The following is a 19,869-nucleotide window of genomic DNA, read 5'->3' as shown; positions in this document are numbered from 1 at the left end:
TACATATAAACACCCAGACACTAAAAAACATTCATGCTCATCACACAAACATTTTCCAGTAGTGGGAATCGAACCCACGGTCTTGGACTCAGAAAACAGGGTCGCTGCAAACTGTGCCAATCTGCCGTCACTACATGGTGGTAGTACTTCACCGGACGGCACTGTCACAAAAAGCTGAACACTGCTAATTCTTAGTGAGAAAACTGAAGCAGTAGTCTTAAGACGCTTAAGAGATATTCTTACCTTAAGCAGATGAGGATCGCGTTCAGCTGCGTCCAGCAATGATTCCGCTTCGCTCAGCCAAGCGACGAATTTCTCCAGAGAACGATCGAAGTTCTGCAGCGACGAAACCGCGGAATGGAGTGCTTTTCCACGTGCCACAATGCTTTGAAGGAAAAAATAAGAGGGTAAAAAAGATTTCTAGAAGAATTACGCTAAGTCTCTATACATTTATTTTCCTCCATTTCATCATCATCATCATATCAACCAACAACAACAACAACATTACCAGCCTACAATGAGAAGAGGTTAAATAAATAAATAAATGAAAAGTTGCCTTCCAGGGATTGAACTCGGTTCCCCATAGCAAATGTCAAAACCCTTTATCACTGTGTTATCATCGTCATGCCCAAAGACACCATTTGTACCATAACTAGTTCACTGTAGGACTAAAGACCTCTGCTTCCCAAAGGGAGAGTTTGCCCGTAATCACAGTCGGGCAGAAGGGTTAGGGATCGCATTATATGGTAGTAGTAGCAATAATATAGTCGCCTCATATGACACCCGATCATACCAATACCTTTCAGTGAATATAAAACATGGCTACATAAACAGACGCAATCCTCACACTCAGAGCTATGGATTAACGGAAATGAGTGTAAACATACAAAGGAGGTCTTTCCAAAACTAAACAACCAAACTACTAAAACTAAGTCGGAAAAAACTAAGGAAGGTAGTAAGCATGATAACAGGGTATTGCTCACTAAACAAACACCTTTTCATTTTAGGAATAACCGACAGTCCTCTGTGCAGGGCGTGCATGGAGGCAGATGAAACACCGACTCACGTACTGCTCCAATGTAGAGGAGTAGAAGAAAACGCACAGCATACCTTGGCTCCCCAGCATCACTCCCTGAAGCACTTGGCGGCCTGCTAAGCTTCTGGAGTGAGCTTGGCTGGCTGGAGTTACCCAGCGGGGAGCCGTACCAGTGGCACTACGTACAACGGAAGGTTCCGGCCGACCAAGTACGGAGACAAGCCCAAAGAAAGAAAAAAAGAAAGAAGAAGACACCCGCAGGGAGACCAGGAGAGTCGAACACACGGCATTTAATGCTCATAGTACCAGGATATAATAATAAGGAGGAGTTACCTGTTGTTCAGCTCATTGTATCGATGGTTGATCGCTTCAGTGGCGCGCTTGATGCGAGTGGTATCGTCGTTACGATAAACGGCGATGAGACGCTGGGTTAGCTGCCCAAACAGCTCGATCTGGTGCTTGTATTGATGCACCTCAGCATGGAACGACTGGAATATGAAACAAAAATATCTTTATTGACCCCAAACATTTGAAATAACTTACCTAAACCAAATCGAGAATACAAAAGTATATAAGTACCTCTAATAATGCGAAAAACTTTTACCAACTGCTTTTCCGGAATAATAATACCTATTTGACGGCAGATTAAAAAAAAATATCGGTGAGTCGATCGTAAGAAAAAATAAGCAACATACAAACCAACGCACTTTCATATTTTGAATATTAGTTAAAATTTCGCTTTATTGTTTCATTGTGCGTAGTGCGTATGAGAAAGAAAGTAGCATGCCATCGGTCGGTCCCGATTATAATCGCGAAGATGTGATTATTATCGCCAACCAGCATAAGAGCAGTGAGGTGGGTGTAAAACATTATCTGCCATGCGTGACAATTAGGTCTGCTGGGAGGCTTCAGCCGTAGGCTTCGGTCGCCGGTTTTCATCCTACTGTCAAGTTAGTCCTTGACTTAAATCTCAATTGTACAGCATTTGGTTCTGATACTCCGACCTACCCTACCTAATCGGTGTCTAACCGGAATTGTTGTTCAACCATTGAATTAAGAACATAGAGAATCCATGTTGACGTGCTCCTTACCTTTTGTTCTCTAAGCTGCATTTCTAGCACATCAGCAGTGTGTCCAGGGGCTGTCATGGCGCCCAATCGAGTCTCTATGCGCGTAAGCCACGCGTCCGCATCGCGTCGCCTCGCCTCGTATCGCTGCGAATCGCCAAGCATCGCATCTAGCTGCGCTTTCCGCTGTAGCACGCGAGCGTTCGCCTCATCCCAGTGTTCTCTCAGAGCGGTAACTGGAATAGAATAAAAGAGTTTCATAAATAAAAGTAGAACAGTGCACCCTCGATAAAACAAATCGAAAAAAAACAAGTATTTTATTCGTTATATAAAGGTTGCTCATATTGCGGTTAGTTTGGTCTAAAATTTGTTATAAAGAGGTTAAAAAAAATTTTTATTATTTTATTTTATACAACGTGTTACAAAATAACGAAAAAATTAAGAAGTATGCATCAGTATATTTCATGACGAATCTCTCTGTAAAATATTAAATCAAAAGAAGCACATTCATTTTTCCATACATACGAATTAAAAACATTCTAACACGCGCATAGTACCTAAGCTACGCGGCGAGTACCTAATAAAGACAGGAGTCACATGATTTTAAATTACGGCTGTATCTGATTTCTTTCAGTAAAAATTATGGCAGTGGTTTAAAACTCAAAAATATTAGGTTATCGGTTTCACAGATAAGTCACAGAGACAGTACATACTGTACCTATAAATCCTGTTAAGTATCATTTCGGTTTTCTTTGACATGTTGTATAGTTGACGGTGAATATGACGGTGCATAGTCAGTACATTTATGAAAATTTAATTTATGTCCATAAAAATATATCAAAATTTAAAAAGAAAATGCACTGTAACAATATAAATATTAGAAGAAAAAATATACTCGTGCCGTTTACAAGGCTACACAAAATTGCAAATTCATTTAAGGGCAATTGTATATTATTTTATAACAAATTACCAAATGAAATCTTTGAGATGTCTCTCAATAAGTTCAAAGTTTATATAAAACGTAAGCTTACAGAAAAGTCCTATTATAATATTAAGGATTATTTAAACGATAAAAAAGCTTGGGTGTGAATTGCTCTAGCTTCATAGCTTAATTTAAATTTACTCTAAGATGGTGATAACAAAAAAAAAATTTACCCGGCTAAGTTTGTTGTGGGCTCTTCTTAGACCAGGGCGCGTTTGGAACCCTCGTAGCTTTAGATTTAAGTGGGCGAACGAAGTTATCACCATTCCGTTACAATTATGTAAACAAATATGTATGAACGCTTCACAAGTGCCTGTGATAGCCCTACATGAATAAAGAAATTTTGAATTTCAATTTGAATTTTGTTGATAAGGTTTTAGGGTTGACAGAGTTCGTTATTTAGAAGAAGACAAAACTCTTTATTGCACGCAAAAGAGACAGTAAGAAGTTTACAGTAAAGGATATTGTAGGCATGCAAAGGAAGCTGCAAGAAATCTCTTACAGGCAACCTTTGTAGATGGGACTCACAGTAAGGGAACGGGATAGTACCAAGAGGGTTATATGCATACATATATACCAACCAAATAATTAGGTGTTTATACCCTGTTTATGATATTTGAAAATTTGTTATAAAGAGGTTATTCGTAAAAAATGTTCGCAATGTAAAGGTATATTTACATTGACTCATAAGAACAATTTAAGGAGATTAGGAACAATGTGTTAAATCGAGGAAGTCTTTAGTGGAACGTTATATAAAGGTTGTTGTATATAAACATTAGCATCATTATCAACCGAATCCAATCCATTAGGTACCTTCTCAGTATTAGAAGGATTAGGCTTAATCCGAATACTAGCCAATATATCTACAATCAGTGGCGTGAATGCAGATGATATAAAATGAAGAAAATCTCTGGTACGAGTTATAATAACTTAAGGGTGTGATTTTTTAACTACAATGCCTAACCTTGAGTTTTTGTAAACTATTATTGGATTTATTTTTTAATTTTATATCATCTGTCCGCTTAGTGCATACCCTGTTCATATACCCTGTATGCACGCCACTGTTTACAATTAATATTGAACTTAATTAGTTATACTGCGCGAAAATCTGTACTATGTAGTTTGCCATTTCTTCAGTCATTATACTCCACATCAAACAGATTTTCCACAGTGTAATCCCTACGCACATTTCGCTCCGACACCATTTATTTTACAATAAACAATAACGAAGCAATTATGGTCGCTTGAATCCAAATAAATGTTTGATTCGGTACATATGCACCCTATAACAAATGCAAGCGGCAAGGTGCGGTGTCGGAGAACTATCGCTGTTCAGGTCATATGACCGATTGGCGCAGTGGCAGCGACCCTGCTTTGTGACGCACAAAGGCCGTGGATTCGATTCCCACAACTAGAAAATGGTTTTGTGATGATCATGAACGTTCTCAGTGTCTGGTTGTTTATATGTATATTATAAGTATTAATGTTTATTATTCATAAAAATATTCATCAGTCATCTTAGTACCCATAACACAAGATACGCTTACTTTGGGGCTAGATGGCGATGTGTCTATTGTCATAGCAATTATACTGTTATTTAACTACGGGGCCTAATAAACGAGCAAGCTGTATTCACTCAACATTAAGACGTTAATAGTCAGTTACAATTATAGACAGCTTCAATCTAGGTCTGGACTAAACCAATTATTATCTGACTAAGTTCCCTGGCTGAGCTCCAGATGTTCTATAACCGATTCCTGTCTATAGCAATTATTGGTACAACTTACCACATAGCTACATACTCCGAGACCCGCGCCCTAAATACGCGAAGTCTACGCTTTTATAATATGATTCCTAAGGTGATTTTGGACCTGCCAATGCACAAGTTTAAAGAATTTGTTAAAACACATTTATTACAGCGAGGTTACTATACAATTGATGAATTTTTTAATGACAAGGTTACTTGGAAGCATCCGGCTCCGCTTTCAGCTCTCACAAGATAGAAAAATGAATGTTAAAATGCAAAATGTAAATTGTTGATGTTGGAAAAGAGCAACTGCTGAGTTTCTTGCCGGCTTCTTCTCGGTAGAATCTGCCTTCCGAACCGGTGGTAGAATCACTACAAACAGACAGACTTGACGTTTCAAAAGTGCTTATATTAGGCCTACTTGAAATAAATGAATTTTGAATTTGAATTTGAAATAGAGTTAATTTAGAGTGCAACGTCAATTCTATAACGAGAGTAATAACTGAGCACAATAGTCTTTCTAAGGGCGGAGGCGCATGAAGCGGTTGCCGACTGACAAAGTTTTAAATGAAGTGTTATCATTATAGCAACGGCAATAATAAAAGGAGAGTAAAAACTGGGGCAATAATCTCTCTAAGGCTGAATACATCTGCAGCGTTTGCCAATCGACAAAGTTTTGGATTGAATTTTAAAATTGCAACGTCGCGTTTTTAAGGCTAAATAAAACTAAAGCGTTTGCCAATCGACAAAGATAAGATTGAATTGCTGGTAATATATTTTCATGTTAAAACCCTAATCATTGGATAGAAGCAGGCGATACTTTGCGGAAATCCATGATATATTATCAAAATTAAGCTTAATTTTCTATACTCCGCGAAAAGCAGGAGAATCTGTGTGGTGTAATTTATAATTTCTTCAATCCTTATACCCCACACCAAACAGATCTTCGGCAATATACCCTCTAGGCACGTTTCGCTCCGATACCGGAGCATCATCAGGAGATGTTGACTTTACAATGACAACAATTATTCACTTATTTTATAATGTTAATTAATGGTAGCTTTTTATATATTGGATAGACCAATGACGCGTTTACTCATTTAACCAAATGGGCTTTGGTTATTGCAATATTACTTAACAATTATTTATTGTAAAGTTTAGTCGAATAATTTGACTTCAGATAACGCATCGATGGTAGTTTACAGTATAGAGAAAAACGCAGTAGTATAAAAAGTCTGTAGTATAAAAACGGTTAAAAGTTTGCGTGTCAGTGTAACAATTGTAAACGGTCGATTTCACAATCGCTGCTCTGATTACTGCAATGATTACTTGAAAATATGCCAAATGGACTCCGCAATAATATATTTGTCTATTAAAAAGTCCAGCCTTAGTAGATAAAGGGAAAATAAATTAAAAAATAAAAATTTAATTTAAAATATGTGTTAAACCAAAACAAAAAAATTGATTTACTTTATCGCTAGGGTATTTTGTTGCCGAACCGCTATTCCATTAAAAATATTGGCAATTACTTCGCTGTCAATTAACTTTTTATGACACGTTGTTGCGGGAAAAAGTTCAGTGTATGTAGTTCCTAAACTTTAAGTTGTACGTTATGAAATTCCGTGTCTAATTATAAGGTTTAATGCCTTTACACACTCGACATTTTCACGTTGGTTGGCACGTTAAACGACACGACATTGTGTGCAATAGATCTTATATTGATAACATTGGAATATTTTACTTGGCTATTTTAGCTCATTATAATAGTACTAACTGTACTCAAGACTCTTGACCTATACCTGTAAGAGATTACTTGCAGCAATAAAGCCGCCTTTGCATGTCTAAATTGTTTACGGTATACTCCTTACTGTTTCTTTTCCTGTATGTCATACGTGCAATAGTGTTTCTTATTCTTCTTTAACTATACACTAACATTTTCAATCTTTGGTTGACAAACAAATTTGACGTTTTATTGTTTTTAACGACAGAGTTAAACCACTGTTAAGCTAATGGGGTAATCATATTATAAAGACATGGTCAAAGACACAGGTCGTATGTTTTTACACCCTGCCTATATATACCTACCTATTTGACGAGTGTTAGCTTAAGTAGCGTATTAAACTTTACTACGCAGTCTTATAGAAACTTAAAACTAGTATTGTTATACACGATGTCCTTTATAAGGGACTAGCGTACCCAGCCCGCTTCGCCTGGCTAGATTTTGCTTTATTTTATTTAAACAATAAACTTACATCATTAAATTTTTAATTTAAGTCTCATAATATATTAAATCATTTATTTCTCTCCGTATTCATTCTCTTCTATTCTCTTCTCGAGCGGGTGAAGATCATTATCTACACCCATGTACACCCAAGTATACCCAACAATAGAATATCATCATAGTGAATAAAAGCTGTATTTGATAGTTTGACAGTTCAAAAATAGGAGTGCTTTATCGTCACCAAACTTTACAGGATTACTCGCCAGGTCAATCCGGAGATTCCCTGAAAGTTTCATTGAAATCGGTCCAGCCGTTTCGGAGTCTATACGGAACATACCCACACACTTTCTCTTTTATATATATAGATAGATAGATAACAGTGTTCTTTAGAACTATTGCATGTGTCATGTAAACTGAACACTTATGGTTCACTTGGTTTTTGTAGCAATAATAGGCGGACTAAGCTGCCTGATTGTAAGTGAAAAACCATCGAATATAAACAGAGCAAAGCTTAGCAGGGAACGCGAGGAACATGTCTTACAAAGTGCCACGTGTCTATCGACCTAAGTCGTAAGTGTTAAGCCTAAGCCTGTAATTACACCGGCAACTAAGCCCTTTAGACCTTAATTCAGCATTGCTCCTTGGCGGCAGAAATTAGCATGGCGAAAGTACTTCCTCGGACGAGTCTGTCACAAAATACTCTACGACTATTATGAAAATTAAGCTAAACGGATACTCCACGAAGAACAGGAGAATCTGTATGGAGTTATTTATAATTTCTTCAATACTTATACTCTACACCGAACAGATCTTCGGCAATTTACCCTCTACGCACGCTTCGCTCCGAAACCGGAGTATCCTCAGGAGTTACTGACTTTACAATGAATAATTGTTATGTCACGTAATCAAACACAATATTATTCATCAAATTCCGCAAAGTAACGCCTGCTTCTATCCAATACTCTACGGCTACTAAGAACCAGCAAGGATGAAATTTTATTGAGGTGTATGCGAAAGAGTGATGCATGATACATCATCATCAGCCTAAATAAAGCATTCTTTCTAATAACTTCAGATGAATGTAGAGCTAAAGCCTTCAACACTGCTCCAATGTACGTTGTGAACTACTGCCACTTCTGGTGTTGGCGACTTGGAGTGGTTCCGGCGTTTGTGGCTAGAAATACGCGCTTAGATACGTAATTTCAGTAGCTGCTGATATCTTCTTCTTCTTCTTTCTCTGGGCTTGTCTCCGTACTTGGTCGGCCGGAACCTTCCGTTGTACGTAGTGCCACTGATAGGGCTCCCCGCTGGGTCACTCCAGCCAGCCGAGCTCACTCCAGAAGCTTAGCAGGTCGCCCAGGTCGCCAAGTGCTTCAGGGAGTTATGCTGGGGAGCTAAGGTGTGCTGTGCGTTGTTCTGCTACTCCTCTACATTGGAGCAGTACGTGAGTCAGTGTTTCATCTGCCTCTATGCTTGCTCTGCACAGAGACTGTCGGTTATACCTAAAATGAAAAGGTGTTTGTTTAGTGGGCAATGCCCTGTTATCATGCTTACTACTGTTCTTAGTTTTTTCCGACTAAGTTTCAGTAGTTTGGTTGTTAGTCGTGTGTTTAGATTTGGAAAGACGTCCTTTGTATGTTTACACTCATTTTCGTTAATCCACAGCTTAGTGTGAGGATTGCGTCTGTTTATGTTCTGCTGATATCTTACTGCCGACAAAGATTTTGAACTTGTTAACAACTTTGTTGCGTATATTCATTAGATCGTAAGCGCTCATTTTACGTGACTCCTACAATATCTTTGAAAGCCTCCTAGCGATCTCATCTCAAGATCAAGGGTTTGCTTCCCGCCCCAGGCGTAACATAACTCAACATTCAAATTGGAAAGCCATCTACGACGAAACAAATGAAATCAAATAAAACAGAAATCTTCAAAGAAAACAGGAGCAAATATGGCTCACGAATGTTTGCGAAGGGAAATGTATTTTCGAGCGAAAGGGTTTGAATTTGGATTGTATATTATGTGTTGCTAAGACTGTTATTTAAAAAATAAGAATGATCATTATCACAATCGTTATCATTATCTTTGTACGTCCCACTAAGGCCGTCATTTTAGAAAGGATTTTAGAGCATAGAACCACCACGCCTTTACGATGCGGGTTGGTTGGCTTTTAATGATAATGAACACGGGTAAATAACGCCAATTTCAAAACTTCAGGATAAAGAAAATCTCACAATGTTTAGATGTACCCGGGAATCGACCTTCCTGGCGCAACGGTGAGCGCTGTGAATTTAAGTAGGAGGTCCAGGGTTCGATTCCAGGGGCGATTTGGGAATTTATATAAGCTGAATTCCCTCACTTCCTCTGGTCTGGTCTGGCTGGAGGCCTTGACCGTGGCTAGTTATCACCCTACCGACAAAGACGTGCCGCTAAGCTTTTTGTGTTCTGGTGCGATGTCGCACAAACCGATTAGGGATATGACTAACATACTCCCTAACAGGTTAGCCCGCTGCCATCTTAGTCTGCATCATCACTTACCACCAGGAGATTGCAGTCAAGGGCGAACTTGTAGTGAAATAAAAAAATAAGTAAATCGATACCAGGCCCTCTTAATCTGTTATTGAAGCTAACCACAGATTCATCATCCTTAACCCACTACAGGGCGCAGGTCTTTCTCTCAGACTGAGAAGGTAGTCTGTCACGCTGGCCAATTGCGGATCGGTAGACTTCAAACGCCGTTGAGAACATTATGGAGAACTCTCAGTCATTCAGGTTTCCTCACGATGTTTCCCTTCACCGTTTCCAGCAAGTGATATTTATATAATACATAATGCAAGCAAGGTTGCTTGGAAGCATCAGGCTCCGCTTTCAGCTCTCACAAGATAGAAAAACTAATGTTAAAATGTAAAATGTAAATTGTTGATGTTGGAATAGAGCAAATGCTGAGTTTCTTGCCGGCTTCTTCTCGGTAGAATCTGCTTTCCGAACCGGTGGTAGAGTCAATACAAACAGACAGACTTGACGTTTCTAAAGTGCTTATATTAGGCCTTCTTGAAATAAATGAATTTTGAATTTGAATTGAATTTGAATATAGCTATAGTCTTAAATTAAAAACGCACATAACTCCGAAAGACAGCGGTGCGAGCCGGGGCTCGAACACGGTCTCCACGAAAGGAAATCCGATGCCTTACCCACTAGGCTATACTCGGACTCAGATTACCAGGACAGAAAACTCAATTCCAATTTTTCTTTGGCATTCCACAATACCCTTTGGAAGTTGGTTAAAAAGCACAATCCATTCCATTTCACGGACTGTCTGGTACACGGGCGCATGCATAAGATAAATATATTAAATTATGCATGACGTACGGAACGGCGGTACGTAATGCTGATTGAAAGGAGTTCGGCTGGAAAACGTAATAAATATCATTTCCTATTTCCCCGGGAAAACTCCGGTGTAATCCGGGAAATTGTAATTATTTGTGGAACGCTCTCCCGCGGAATCCCTGTTTCCTGACTCTTAATGAAGCGTAATTCTTCTTCTTCCTGTCTTATATCACTTTATGTGGGGTCCGAACAACATGTCTTCGGCAAATTGACAGCCGATTGGCGCAGTGGGCAGTTTGCTTTTTGAGTCCAAGGCGTTCGATTCCCACGACTGGAAAATGTTTGTGTGATGAACATGAATGTTTTCCAGTGTCTAGGTATTAATTTGTATATTATAAGTATTTATGTATAAAAATATTCATTAGCCATCTTAGTACGTATAAAACAAGCTACGCTTACTTTGGGGCTAGATGGCGTGTGTATTGTTGTAGTATGTTTATTTATATCTTTTTTCACCGTTCAAGCATAGTGATATATGAATTGCTTGAATATTAAGAAATGCACATAACTCCGAAAAGTCGTCCGCTCTCATCACTACAATATTACAGCTTAGATTGGCATATTAATGAGGCATTGATGATGAATCAGAGAAACGATATCGAAGCGATAATAGGTGATTAGTGGGTAGGACTTCGACTTCACTTTCGGGGGAGCGAGTTTGAATCCCGGCACACACATCTAACTCTACTAGGTAATGTGCGTTTAAATCAATTAAAATATCATTTGCTTCAACGGTGAAGAAAAACATCGTGAGGAAACCTACATACCAGAGAGTTTATCATAATGTTCTCAAAGGTGAAGTCCACCAATCCGCTCTGGGCCAACGTGGTGGACTACGGCCTTATCCCCTTCTCATCGTGGAAGGAAACCCGTGCCAAAGTCAAAGTCAGAGTCAAAAATATCTTTATTCAAGTAGGCCCACAGGTGGCACTTTTGATGCGTACATAAAAATTACACGGTAGTGAGATGATGGCGATAACCACATTCGTAAACTTAAAACTAAAGCTAAGAGGGTTCCAAACGCGTCCTGGTCTAAGAAGAAGCCCACAACAAACTTAGCCGGGTTTTTTTTTTTTTGTTATCACCATCTCACAATGTCATTTTTGCCCTTTAGTGGGTCGGTAATGGGTTGACATGATGAATTGATGTAGGTTATTTCGACCTTCTACTACTTTTTCTCCTCTAAAGCAGTGATACTCTGGTAGTTTAAATGTCGACCTCCTTTTCAGTGAAACAGAGTTCGATTCCCGGCTCGATACCTAGAACTTTTTAGAACTTTGTGCGTTTTTAATTTAAGCAATTTAATATCACTTTAACGTTGAAGGAAAACATCATCATGCCTGAGAGTTTTCTATAACGTTTTGAAAGGCGCGTGAAGTCTACCAATCCGCACTTAGGCAGCGTGGTAGACTACGGCCTAAACCGTTCTCATTAGCCCAGCAGTGGACTGATAATGGGTAAGTTTTTATTTATTTAAACAACTTTATTGCATAATATAGACGTACACAGGAACACTTATGAAACATAATTATGTGCAAAAGGCGGCCTTATCACTAAAAGTGATCTCTTCCAGGCTACCTGAACTAATGGAATAAGGCAATGAGAGACGGGAAATCGTAATTCTATACATATAATTACATAGATCTAAAAAATACATAAATAATTAAATTAAAAAAAAAAAAAAACAATTATGTTGTATAGAACTTAGACGTACAAGAACGGACACTGAATCGCCGGTTATCAGTTGACAGTGCCGGGTCTTTATTGTGTATTTATTTAATTCACTGACTATTTAAACTATTGTCAAAAAAATATTACAGTTTTAAATGGCACTCAAAAAAGGCTACTTTTAAAAATAAACCGACGTTTTTGTATTTCGCGTCTCTAATGACATCTTTTTTAATTCACTGTCTATTAAAACTATTGTCAAAAAAATATGAGAGTTTTAAATGGCACTCAAAAAGTCTAGTTTTAAAAATAAACCCACGTTTTTGTATTTCGCATACAGAAACTCAATTTCCCTAAAATAACAGAGTCGCTTTTGTCCGGTGTCGCTGGACAAAGCAATACTTGAATAAATCGAGGGTGGTGTGTCCCGTTTACACTTTGTCGTATGCAAATCGTTGCAGTATAGAGTATACGGAAGGGCCAGGTTGCATGTCAATTAATTGTCACCTATTCGTATTGGGTGAAATGCGACATTTGACATCGTTGTCGTCAGCGTATTTATATCCCACGGTTGGGCACCACGCTGCTCCAATGCGATTTGGTGGGCCGCCTGCTTATACGCATAGCGAAAAAAATAGATTATAGGCTATTTAATATCACACTTTGATCCTTAGAAACTGAGAAAACGAAGACAGGGCGGGCGATGCGCTGCGGAGTGTCGGGGCATATTGTCTCTACTCAATTCGCCCTAACGGCCGAACGCAGCGCATCGGCCGCCCTGTCTTCGCTTAGCTTATATAACAAAAAGCGTTATCGTTATATGTATAAGTTATTCGGGCGAGTACAAAAGATCCTGGAGGGTCGAAGTGCATCCGCCGAAGCGGGCCCCACTATAAGATAGATTTTATAAGTTATTTAAGGATAATAATTAGGACCGACGGCTAAACGTGGTATCCAACGCACGGAAAGAGACAAAAAGCCATGCTTTATATATATTTATAATATTTATTTTTTATAAAAATATCGCCCTGAAAAAAACGAAGTCAGAAGAAAAAAACGTTTGCGATAGTATGTTTATCCGAGTTTACTGTATAAATTGCGAGTTCTACTTTACTTAGGTGGATTTGAAATAAGTCATCGACACCTATCAACTGGAAGCTAAAAAAAAAATTTTCAATCGTAATTTCGCATTAAATTTTAAACCTTATAGATAAAAGTAAACTTTATTATCATTACATAGATTAGCTTACAAGCATATTATTCAGTTGCATAGTTTAAGAGATAGTAAACAAATAATATTGCTGAAAGTATCGGAGGTATGGGCATGAGTAGGTTTAACCGCGTCAAGATTTTTTTGAAGTAAAACTTCTTTAGGCGCGACTAGGGAGTAACTCAGATTTTTTTCTGACGGAAGTAACACTTACGTCAGACGTCTGTGTAGTTTCCGCTATTTAAACATAAATATTTGGTTAAGTCGTAAGTATATGTCATACTCCACGCTTCTTGACTTATACGCCAGCTAGTGCCAAATATCATAATCAATAAAGATTATTATTATATTATTATATATAATATCCAATATTTTCAAACGGATCAATTGTGAATAGCAAATTGAAAAAAAAAATTAAATTGCAAAGTTTTTTATAAATCTCTAAACATACTTGTTTATTTATAATTTTTAAAATAAATAAATTATTAAAAAATTAAAAAAAATTATCTGAAGATTGTGACATTCTATTATATTCAATGAATTTTAAATAGATTATAAAATATAATGGTGAATACTAAATGAAATGGCGCAGTTACATTTTACTCTTTACTTCAATCGCGCGTAAAGGTAACACGTACACACGTACACTTTTTACGTTTACAACATTTTCCTTTAAATTAAAATGATCAGTCATTATCAATAATGAACTTCAAAATCATGCCGAAATATGAACAAAACCGCATCCAATTAATTATTTGCAACGCTGATCACGATATTCACTGCTCGACGCAATGATTTCCACACCAATTCCTCAGTAATTATATGCGTGAATGTTGGTACAACAGTCTGGTGACTGTTTAGTTTCTATGGCGTGCACTCTAACTATAAGACTCTATGTATTTCCATCTATACGTAATTTTAGCGTCAGAGTCAAATATTTCTAAAACAAATAGGCCCACAGATGCAATTTGCGTACGCGTTTGTTACATAAAAAATGTTGAATAAATAAATATACTACGACAATAAATACATTGACATCTAGCCTTCAAGTAAGCGTAGTTTGCGTTATACAAGGTAGTAAGGGTACAAAGATGAAAGCTGAATATTTTTATGAATAATACAAATAAACACTCAACCCTAAAACATTCACACATGTTCATCACACAAACATTTTCCAGTGGTGGGAATCGAACCCACAGCCTTGGTTTTAAATACCAATGTCACTGCCCACCGCAACAATCGGCCTTCTAAAATGTGTACATCGTAGAGTCGTTTATCATTTAAGGACGGAGGGTCCATGAGCATGGTTTTTCTTACAACACTCGCCTTTTTTCATGTTGCGCAGATCACCTTCTTAGCTAAAAGTTTTTTGCTATTAAAGAATTGAATTTTCACTAGATGGCACTCTTTTGGTTCCATACATACCGTAGTTAACTTTCACGCGATCGGATTAGTAAAGGTAGGTTTACTAATCCGATCGCGTGAAAGTTAACTACGGTTTGTATGGAACAGCAACAGTGAATTTAAGCAAGGGGTCCCGGACTCGATTCCCGGAAGGGGAAGTTTTCTCTAGTCTGGTCTAGTGGGTTTCTGTGACTAGTAACCACCCTACCGAAAAAGACGTGCCGCTAAGCGATTTAGTGTTCCGGTGCGATGTCGCGTGGAAACCGATTATAATACTCCCTAATAGGTTAGCCCGCTACCATCTTAGACTGCATCATCAGTTCCCCCAGGTGAGATTGCCGTCAAGGACTAACTTGTAGGAGAATAATCTGGTTATATTACCCAGAATATACTTAACTTTCTTGACGGGGCACGGGAGTAGGCAATGCTAATTCCCCATCAAACCCTGCTATGCGATGAATAAATTTACCGTACAGTTTCATCATATTAACCAATTAACACTCACTCTCACTAAAAGGGCACGAAGGTCCTTCCTCAGTGAGAACGCTTTTTGCCGTAGTCCACCACGCTGGCCCATTGCGGATTGGTGGACTCCACATGCCTTTGAGAACATTAAGGAAAACGCATGCATGTTTCCTCACGATTTTCCATATCCGTTAAAGCAAGTAATATTTTAAATGCTTAAAACGCACATAAGTTAGGTAAGTTATAAGTGTGTGTTGGGATTCGATCTTGGCCCTCCGAAAGTGAAGCTGAAATACTAACCACTGCGCTATCACCACTTATACAGTCTACAAGATGGAAAATTAATTATTGTTAAGTCTGTAGCTAACTAGGGAAGTTAAGTGCTGTGAAAATACTACGAACGGTCACAACTTTAATGGCGTCCAACGTATCTCGGCGCGGAAATAAATGACTCAAGCACAAGCAATCTCAAGCACCGGAAGAGAGTAATTAAACATCTTTGGAACTCTACCAACTGTGGGTCTTTAGTAGGTACATTACTCTTGTTGTCGGCTTTGTACTAACTTACATCGCTTCAAATTTGTAAATGGATAATAATAAATATACTACGAAAATACATGTCGCCATCTTGTCCCAAAATAAGCGTAGCTTGTGTTATGGGTACTAAGATGACTGATAAATATTTTGTGAACAGTATACATACTCGTACATACTTATAATATACATATAAACACCCAGCCACTAAAAAACACACATGTTCATCACACAAACAATATAAAAATAAATTAGATTTTTCAAAAATCAATATAGAAATAAATTAGATTTTTTGTATGCTTCTATGTATTAGATAACTCGAAAACTAGCGAACAAACTTAAATAATTCTTTTACCTATAGAAAGCTACATTTTTAGTAATATAGGATACATTTGAGCCTGAAGTATTTTGGTGTGTCTAAATATTTAATGTTATCCAAATAGAATAATAACAATATATTTTGTGAAATAACTTACCGGAAACTAATATCGTAAAATATTATTATTGGTTCGTTTTGTTGTCAACATTGTAAACGGTACCTGAGCCGTAAAAAAGTAGAAGCATTACCTTCTCAAGCATTCATTCTGTATCAAGCTTTTGTTGGGGGAAAAAGAATCTACCGAGAAAGATCCACCTGTGCTAAGTAAATGGACCATCATAAATTTATTTATTATGTGCTTCAAAAATACTGTTATCTAGTAGGCCCGCACTTGTTACGTAGGTATACCCACGATATAGCCCAAACAAGTAATTATAAACAAAAATAAACGATACGATACGAACGATATAAACAGTTGACTTTCTAGAAACGGACATAAATTAGTGATATCTGCGTATCGTAATTAGGGCTTTATTTTATTTCAGTACAATTACGATTTCAGCAGTGAAGTATTGGTATTTGCAAAGCAAGTATGAAGAAGCGGTGCCGAGCTACTTAATCCACTTTCACAACTAAAGGGACCACGTACGTACGCATTTAATACTAATTGTTGCCCGAGTTCTTCGTTTACATTCAATACGTTTTCTTACTAATCTCGTGGAAACTGTATGTTTTCCTGGTATAAAAAGTAGCCTATATTACTTTTAAGTCCTTTTAACTAAGTATACAAAAAATTAAATTCATCGGTTGCTTAGTTAGAACGCGAAGGGAGGACAAGTTAACAAACACTTTCGCATTCATCATATTAGTACGAATATGGACAATGAAAGAATTGTTCTCTAGAAGTGTCGCATTTGACCGGCTGGGTGATTAGGTATCTCTAGGTTTTTATTGTATGGAAAAGTGACGTTTAACAGCAGTGTAACAGCAGTTCTTATAAAAACATTTAGTGATAGTAAAGGTAAAACGTTACCAGTAACTTAAATGGCATCCAATGCAAATTAACTTGAGCACGGAAATAAATGAACTCAACCTACGTGGGCGAGTAATTAAATGTCTTTTGAACTTTACCAACTACGGATTGGTAGTGCTGACTACATCACTCGTATCCTCAGCTTCGTGGCCATTTAACTAACATCGTTTAGTGTGTTGCCAATTATAATGTTAAATTAAATTCTAAATTATAACTGCAATTCAAAAAAGTAGACTTTTCAAAATTCACAAACTTTTTATTGCAAGTAGTCGTAGTGTAGTTAGTCTGTTTGTAGAGACTCTACAGCCGGTTTGGAAGGCAGATTCAATCAAAAAGAGTAAAGACTCAGCAGAATGCTCTCTTTCATTTTACAGTTTACAATTTAAATATAATTCTTCTATTTTGTGAGAGATGAGAGCGGAGCGGCTCGGTACCAAGCAGCCTTGTTGTTGAAAATCCTTTCTTAGTAGGTTATCAAAGAATATTCTCCCAAAATTTCATATTTCTACATTCAGACGTCTATGACAAAGTCACGACGAGACCTTTATAGTTATTGATGACATATAATTACTAAGTTTGCCAGAAAACTTTGGCATAAAAATAAATATAGTCAAGGATCAGCAATACATATATTGATGTTAAGCAAATGAGGTACCTACTAACCGTTGTAAAAACACATTAAGGATTATTATGTTAGTAGTATAAAATATCGCTCTAATAGCATTTGGCATAGAGATAAATAGAGTCAAGCACCAGCAATCTCAAGGACCGAGAGCGAGTAATTAAAGATCTATGGAAAACAACCAACTGCGACTTGTAAGTGCTGACTATTTTTCTTGTTTGGAGCTTTATAAACTAAGCTTTCATGTTTTAAAGATTGGCATATACGTATACAAACATAGTTAGTAATTATTATTAAGTTGCATACAAAGTTTATATCCAAGAAACTTTGGCATGGAAATAAATAGAATCCAACATCAGCAATCTCAAGCACGGAGAGCGAGTAATTAAACATCTTTGGAACATTACCAACGACGGTCTGTTAGTTCTGAGTACGTTAGAGTTATTCTCAGTTATGTAATAATTCAAAATTCAAAATTCATTTATTTCAAGTAGGCCTAATATAAGCACTTTTGAAACGTCAAGTCTGTCTGTTTGTAGTGATTGTACCACCGGTTCGGAAGGCAGATTCTACCGAGAAGAAGCCGGCAAGAAACTCAGCAGTTGCTCTTTTCCAACATCATCAATTTACATTTTACATTTTAACATTCAGTTTTCTATCTTGTGAGAGCTGAAATCGGAGCCGGATGCTTCCAAGCAACCTTGTCATTAACTTACATCGTTTTTTTTTTTTTTTTTTTAATAGCGGGCAAACGAGCAAGTGGGTCACCTGATGATAAGTGATCACCGCCGCCCATAGACATCTGCAGCACCAGAGCAGCCACCGATGCGTTGCCGGCTTTTAAGGAATTTGTTTATCCGCCCCTTGAATAACCCTAGATTGTATTTTTGAGGAAACACATCAGATGGGAGATTGTTCCATAATTTGCAAGTGGGCGGTAGAATCGTTTAGTTTCTTACAGAGTTTGGAGTTGTGCTAATATTTTTGTGAAAAATAATTTACCTACCTAGTGGTTATTGGAAAATCATCGCGTATAAACAGGGCATCACTTAACACATCATGCAAGCGGCACGTATTGCAACATGCCGCCCAGTTTCGATCAATTTGAGACGAAGGTTTTAAGCCTCATGTTCCTGCAATTACACGCCATTCAGACCGGAAAACAGCATTGCAACAATGCTGCTTAGCGGCAGAAATAAGGATGGCGATAGTAATTCCCCGGGCGAGCTGCTGTTAAAAAGATGCATCATGTAGATACTCGTAGTACTACTAAAAAAAATTGATATTGAAAATTAATTTCTCATCAATTTCTCTTTTTTGGCCGAGCAAACAATTTTGGCAATCTATTAACTGGGCCCGACGATACAGGTCGCCTAGTGTGGGGTCCACAGGTTATCAATAATAAGAGGCAAATATCAATATAATGTGCATTCAGCTTTACAAATATGTTTACCAATTTATGTGAAATTGTTTTACTTTTTGTGTTGTGTTTCATTCTACTGTTGTATTGATATTCTGTGTAACATTTTTGATGTAATAAATTATTATTATTATTATTCATGATTTTCGTTGTTGGCACTACTGGTAATGCTACAAGCACGTTTAAGCACTTTTAAGCACGGATGCAAACTTAAGTAAATTACAGTAACTTTTGATGACATCCAACGAACTTTAGCATGAAATTAATGGACTACAGCAATCCTAAGCACAGGTAGCGTTTAATGAAACTTTACCGGTCTGTTAGTGCTGAGTCGTGCTGGATACCTTTTTCCTATTCCAACTTTGTGCAAAATAAACTTTCACAATTTAAAGTTGCTGGTTTTTAAATCGATATTGCTATTTGTAAATGACATAAATTTGATTATTTGAACGATAGCACAAAATACAAGTAGATAAATTAAATGTTAACAGATGAAACTTAAGAGAAAGTCTGAGAATATTATATAATATATTTTATGTTTGATTATGTCATATTTATTTTCTTTGTTGAACCATCCTTTCATGCATCCTATATAATAAACTAAAAGTGTCAGTGTTTCACATTTGCCTGGAGCTTTGCGACAACCCAGCTTGTTTAAAACATGTACATACCTATTTGATAGTATTGAATAATAATTGATAAATAATAGATGGGCTGTGCTCAGATATAATAAAAAAATAAGCTGAAATTATAT

At 37.3% G+C, this 19,869-nt stretch overlaps 1 protein-coding gene across 4 annotated transcripts in view; it reads right to left on the bottom strand.

Annotated features, from left to right (window-relative positions):
• The window catches only part of LOC120633905 (dystrophin, isoforms A/C/F/G/H-like), a 752,632-nt gene that overhangs the window by 452,574 nt on the left and 280,189 nt on the right, over positions 1–19,869 (bottom strand). For all 4 annotated transcript variants that reach the window (XM_039904299.1, XM_039904301.1, XM_039904300.1 and 1 more), the window contains 3 exons: positions 2,128–2,339; positions 1,370–1,524; positions 244–385 (listed from right to left, as the gene is read on the bottom strand). In XM_039904299.1, the coding sequence (XP_039760233.1) occupies positions 244–385; positions 1,370–1,524; positions 2,128–2,339 (509 nt within the window). The remainder of the gene's footprint in view (positions 1–243; positions 386–1,369; positions 1,525–2,127; positions 2,340–19,869) is intronic.

Source organism: Pararge aegeria, chromosome 22, assembly GCF_905163445.1.
Source record: "Pararge aegeria chromosome 22, ilParAegt1.1, whole genome shotgun sequence".
Lineage (NCBI taxonomy): Eukaryota > Metazoa > Arthropoda > Insecta > Lepidoptera > Nymphalidae > Pararge > Pararge aegeria.
Note: the sequence above shows the minus strand (reverse complement) of the source record. Positions and strands in the feature narration are given on the sequence as shown.